General features: G+C 37.7%; 1 protein-coding gene across 1 annotated transcript; it reads left to right on the forward strand.

Moving 5' to 3' along the window:
* The first annotated feature begins 2,366 nt into the window (after nt 1-2,366).
* LOC135195386 (uncharacterized) lies at nt 2,367-5,995 on the forward strand. Its single transcript, XM_064221643.1, has 3 exons — nt 2,367-2,609; nt 3,038-3,898; nt 4,145-5,995. Exons 1-3 carry the CDS (start codon nt 2,367-2,369, stop codon nt 5,993-5,995), a joined length of 2,955 nt encoding a protein of 984 aa, XP_064077713.1.
* The last annotated feature ends 612 nt before the right edge of the window (nt 5,996-6,607 follow it).

Below are 6,607 nucleotides of genomic sequence, written 5' to 3' on the forward strand. Positions count from 1 at the left end.
TAGGCATTTTTATGGGAGCAATTATGGATATTTTCCAGTCCTTGGGTAAAATTCCAGTTTCCCATATTTTGTTTATAATCTTGAGTAGATACTTTTTAGCATTATCTAGGAGGTGTTTAAGCATTTCATATAAAATTGAATCACCCCCTGGAGCTGTTGATTCAGTTGAAGAGAGTGCCTCCCGAAATTCTCTTAAGGAAAATCTGTGGTTGTATGGTTCAGATATTCCCAATTCAAATTTCAGAGTCATTTCAGCATTCCGAATTCTTTGAAATTCTAGGGAATAATTGTCAGGGCTGGAAACTTGAGAAAAGTGTTTCCCCAGATCATTGGCAACTTCAGTGGGCTCTGTGATCAGAGTGTTATTGACTTTTAATGAGGGTAATGGTGACGCAACAAATTTTCCACTTAGTTTCCTGATTTTGCGCCACACCACTCTCAATGGAGTTCTGGAATTGATTCCATTGATATAGTAAAGCCAACTTTCTCTTTTGGCTTTCTTATAAAAGCGCTGCTGCTTGGCTAACGCACAATTATAGATTAATTTAGACTGAGGGGAGCCACCAGTTTTGTATCGTCGGTAGCACTTCCCAGTGACTTTCCTCAGAATACCACATGTCTTATTCCACCAGGGAACTGTAGGTATATGAGGTTTACCTTTTGTCTTAGGAATCAAGCCCTCAGCACTCTTCAGAGTGGATTCAATGAAGTAGTCATAGGCATCCAGGTGAGAATGAAATTACTCAAACTCCCTATCTAGATTGACTCCTTTACTGAACTTGTCCCAGTTAGCATCCTCTAGCTTCCACTTAGGTAATATTTCAGATGGAGCATTTACAACATATTTCAGATGGATTGGGTAATGATCACTTTCATTCAAATCTTCATTAAGAGACCAGTTAAAGTCAAGGTGGATATTTGTTGAGGAAATACTAAGGTACAGTGCAGAGAGATGATTATTATGAATGCTGTGGAAGGTCATTGACCCATTATTATATAGGGCAACATCATTCGTGTCAATAAGGTCCTCGATTATTTTCCCTTTCTTGTCTAAACACACACTTCCCCAAAGGTGGTTGTGGTCATTAAAATCTCCTAATAAGAGAAAAAGGAGTGGGAAGTTGGTTAAACAAGGACTGAATATCTCCAATGTTAAAAGAGAGGTATGGTGGGAGGTATAATGAACAAACTGTTATCCTCTTGTCTAATATGACCGAGACAGTAACAGCTTGTAGAGTTGTATTTAATTGTATTGTAGAGTGCCGCAGAGATTTATTAACAATAATTGCAGCACTCCATGGGCACGATCACCAATTGGGGAAGAGTTAAAAATAGTGTTATGGTTCCCGTTGTATATTTCTTTAATATTTTGTGTTTAATTTTCTTTTTAGTCACTAGAAGGTATGACTAATGGTGTATCCTTAAATATGAATGATTTTCAGTCACTAGATGGAGTGACTAATTGTAATTTAAGTATTGTTTGTTTGTTTCATGGTCCTTGGATGACCGAATATTGTTTACTTTGACAATAAAGTTTTCTTTATCCAGTGTGCTTCCTGGATTGGTGATTAACGGTTATTGGATTATTACTTAGATATAAAAGTGTTTTGCATACGGTAAGATATAATTGTTCATCTTTATGTTTCGTTACACCAGTGGACTTATTTATTTCTCATTATTTCTTTATAATATTTATATACATACGTGTAGAATATCTATTTTAATTAAAAGTGGTTAAAAAGTGATTTAACATATTTTCCCTTTTAAATTATAAACTTTAAAATTGAACCTGGTAAAATAGCACTAACTTAAATATCACTAAGAACATTGTTATGATCTATAAAGTGCTACTTGAATTCTAAAAATATTAATATGAGTCATAACAAATGGGCGCCTGTCCGGGATATTCTACACGTTGTGTGTGTACAGCAATTTTCCTAATTGCTTCTATTCTCGAATATATGCGTATTTTTGAAATGTATTGTTCGAGCGAAGTGGTGTGAAACGTAATTTTCTTCATGGTAGTTGACTATTAACGGCTGTTCTGTATTATTGATTTTTTGCGGCCAAATTACTTTAAGGTTAAGTGAAGGGTAAAGTTTAATATTTAAATTTTGTTTTGAATAGTAAAGTTTATTGTAATTATGGAGCCCTTTGATATAAATGAATTTGTTATTCAACCCTCTGTTGGTTATTTGCGTTCGCATATGATACGTAAAGAGGACTGGTTATCTATTGCACGTAAATATGAATTTGTTCGAGATGTCAAGAAAACGTGGCGTAAATCTCAAGTCAAGCATTTTGTAATAAATAAATTTGTTGATAGTGATATATAAACTGAAGAAGCGTTTGATCTTTGTGATGAAATGAGTTCGGTGTTAGAAGTAAAGAGGTTAGAGTTGCAGTATGCCGAGAGAGAAAAAGAGAAAGATAGGAAAGAAAGGTTAGAGCATGAGGAACGAGACCGAAAAGAGAGGTCAGAACGTGAAGAACGAGACCGAAAAGAGCGGTTAGAACGGGAAGAGCGTGAATATAAGTTAAAGTTAGAACAACTTAAAATTAAACGTAAAACTGGAGGTGTTGCTCCGTTAGAAGATAGTAATACTAATGTAATTAAGTATTCAAAGATGATTCCTTCCTTCGACGAAAACTCGCCTGATGAATTTTTTGCTTTATTTGAGAAGTTGGCAGATAGTTTAGAGCTACCTAAGGAAATATGGCCAATTCTTATTCAACCTGCTTTAAAGGGTAAAGGTCGGTCTGCCTTTGTGGCTTTAACGTTAGAAGAAGGTAAAGATTATGATTTTATTAAGGAATCTATCTTGCGTGTGTACGAATTCACCCCGGAATATTACCGCTTAAAGTTCCGCAAATATCGTAAATTTGACAACCAGTCTTATCTTATGTTGAATATTCCCATAATATTGTGCGTATGCATGATAAATGGTTAAAGTCTGCTGGTGTTTCGAGCATGGATGAATATAGAGAACTAATAATCGTAGAACAATTTATAAGAGGTATACCCATTGATACGCAGAGGTATTTATTTGAGAAAGAAGTAACTACTCTTCAAAGAGCAACTGTACTTGCTGAAAATTTTAGGTTATTAAGACCTCGCAAACCAGGTAACCAATCCAGGAAGACACCAAGTAAGTCACCTCAAAACTCACCACCAACAAGTCCTTATAAATTATCTGTTAAATCTCTTGGCTCTGGTGCTAGTTCAAGTGTAACTTGTTATTCATGTGGTGAGGTCGGTCATGTGAAAGCTAGATGTCCCAAACATTCTAGGAAGAATGAAAGAAAGAGTAAAGGAGAGGAATCTAATTTCTCTTGTTGTTATATAAATGCTGAGTCAGCTGGTGGCGTTGATGGTTTCAAACCATTCTGCTTTGATGGCGTTTTGGTTGCTGGTGATGAACATAATAAGGGTGTTGTTGTAAAGTTAATGCGGGACACCGGTTCATCGCAGAGTTTAGTTGTTAGAGGGGCAGTACCTGGGTTAGAAGACTGTCTTACCAATGATAAAGTAATAGTTAGGAGCATAGGTGGTTTGACTTCTTTGCCTCGGGCTAGAGTGCATTTGGATTGTGGCATATTCAAGGGTGATATCATTGTGGGTATTGTCGAGTCTCTTCCGATTCCTTGCGTAGATGTTCTTGTTGGAAATGATGCTGCAGGTAATCGTGTGGTACCGGACCCAGTGGTATGTGATACTTCGTTGAAAGTCAGCCCTGTTCAGCAGTTGGAGGATGTGGAACGTGATTTGTTTCCATCTTGTGTAGTTGAACGTAGCAGAGGCCTGCGTGGTATTGTTTTGACTGAATCTGTTCCTAGTATTGATGACCAGTTCAATTCTGTTGAATGTGGTGCTAGGTCTGCAGTTGAGGATGACAAGGTGAGAGATGGAGTATGTTTAGATTTAGGGACAGATTTTGACTACTCTCTCTATAGTTTGTTTAATGAAAATGTTCAACCTGATATTCCTACTGTGGATAGGGAGAATAGTTTTGATACTACGAGTAGGGAAGGTTGTAATGAAAAAGTTGGAAATGTATTGACAACATCATGTAATGAAATCGATGTATATAAAATTAATGTCACAGATTTGAAACATGAGCAAATTAACGATGTCTCTTTACAGCCTTTGTTTAAGAATGCATTGACAGAGAAGGAGAGTATAGCAGAATCTACATGTTACTACTTAAAAGCTGGAGTGCTAATGAGGAAATATAGAGCAAGTACTGCAGTGGCAACTGCCTCTTGGGAAGTTAAACATCAGTTGGTGGTTCCAGCATCTCTGAAAAATGATGTGATGAGGGTGGCCCATGAAGTCTCTACTACTCATCTTGGGATTAAGAAGACAGCATACAGTATATTGCAATATTTTTATTGGCCTAGCCTTTTGCGTGATGTGAAGGTATTCTGCAATTGTTGCATAACCTGTCAAAAAGTAGGTAAGCCAAACCAAGCACCTAAACCAGTGCCTTTGGTCCCTCAAGTAGTCTGTAATGTTCCTTTTGAAAAAATTATTATTGACTGCGTTGGACCTCTACCAAAAACAAAAAGACAGCATCAATACATGTTGACTATAATGTGTTCTAGTATTAGATATCCAGATGCTATTCCTTTACGGAATATAACAACTAAGAATCTTATTCCACACCTTGTCAAGTTTTTTACACAATATGGCATACCTAAAGTGGTTCAAATCGACCGTGGTACCAATTTTACATCTAAGCTTTTTCAGGATGTTATGTTGGCTATGAGGGTTCACCATTCTATATCTACAGCTTATCATCCGCAAAGCCAGGGGGCGCTCGAGCGATTTCACCGGACACTTAAGGAGGCTCTGACAAAGTACAGCCATGAACATCAGAAGGAGTGGGATGAGGGACTACCATTTGTGTTGTTCGCCATAAGAAATACTCTGCAAGAAAGTTTGGGATATTCACCTTCTGAACTACTTTATGGTAGGAGTGTTAGAGGACCCTTAAAGGTTTTATATGACGTCTGGCTTGAAAACCAAGAATCAGGTAAAGACTTGCACCAATATGCTGTTACTCTTGAAAAGCAATTAGATGAGGCTCGAGTATTTGCACATCAGAATCTTTTAAAAGCACAAAAAAGTATGAAGAAAAGGTTTGATGTTAAAACTGTAACAAAAGAATTTAAACCAGGGGATCAAATTTTAATGCTTAATCCCACTAAGAAGTCTTTGGAATGTCGTTTTGAAGGACCTTATACTGTAGTAGAGAGACGCTGCAATAATGTATATGAAATTGAAACTACTGGTAAAAGGAAAGACCGACATCTTGTTCATGTGAATAGACCAAAGCCTTTTGTGTCAAAGAGCTCTAAAGTAAACCCAACCGTGCTTGCAGCTGTAAACGTTAAAAATGATTCAGTTATTGTTCCAGAGAATGATTTTAAAATTGGTAATGATTCTCACCTCTCCAATTCTGAAGTTTTAATGAATATCTCTGCAAAGCTAACGCATTTAGGTTCTCATCAGGCTCAGGATGTGGAAAGTTTGCTGAAGTCTTTCAGAGATCTGTGTGGAGATGTACCAACCCAAACAAATCTTTTGGAATATGCGATCATTTTGAAAGACGGAACAACACCATGCAAGCAAGCACCCTATAGAGTATCCCCATACAAGAGGGCCATATTGAGAAAAGAAACTTGGTTTCTACTGGATAACGACTTGGCCGAACGCTGTGACAGTCCTTGGTCTTCGCCGTGCTTATTAGTAGGAAAACCCGATGGATCATTTCGACTCTGCACCGATTATAGACAGGTTAATAAACTGACAGTCACAAATGCATACCCACTGCCTAGAGGGGATGATTCGATTGATCAAGTAAGTTCTTCTAAAGTTTGTTACACGTTATTAGACCTTCTCAAAAGGAGACTACCAAACTTCCTTTTATCACCATCTTCAAAACAAAACCCATTACTGCATTTGTTACACCCGAGGATTGTTCCAGTATAAGGTTTTACCTTTTTGGCTTAAAAAATGCAGGACAGTATTCCAGAGGGCAATGAATGATCTTCTAGAAGGACTTCCAGGAGTTGCAGTTTACTTAGATGATATTATTATTTTTACAGAGTCATGGTCGGACCACATGAAGTGCTTGAAAGAAGTATTGCTGCAATTGAGGAAAGCTCGATTATCAATAAATCTGAAGAAAAGTGACTTTGGACATGCCAAGATACAGTACCTTGGATACGTGGTGGGAAGCAATGAAGTGGCACCAGTAGATGCCAAGGTGAAGGATATCATTGCCATACAGCCTCCCATCTCTAGAAGAGAAGTTCAACGATTCCTTGGAATGGTTGGCTACTACCGCCGTTTCTGTGAAAATTTTTCAGATGTAGTCGCTCCTCTCACTTCTCTTACAAGCAGTAAAAAAAAATTTAATTGGACTGATGATTGCAAGACTGCCTTTGAACACTCAAAACGCATCCTGGCGTCTTGTCCAGTTTTGCAGGCACCAAATTTTAAGAAACCCTTTTCAATTGAGGTTGATGCCAGCGACTTGGGAACGGGAGCTGTACTGCTACAGGAAGGGACAGATGGAATCTTGCATCCAGTAATGTATGC

Source organism: Macrobrachium nipponense, chromosome 16 (assembly GCF_015104395.2).
Source record: "Macrobrachium nipponense isolate FS-2020 chromosome 16, ASM1510439v2, whole genome shotgun sequence".
Lineage (NCBI taxonomy): Eukaryota > Metazoa > Arthropoda > Malacostraca > Decapoda > Palaemonidae > Macrobrachium > Macrobrachium nipponense.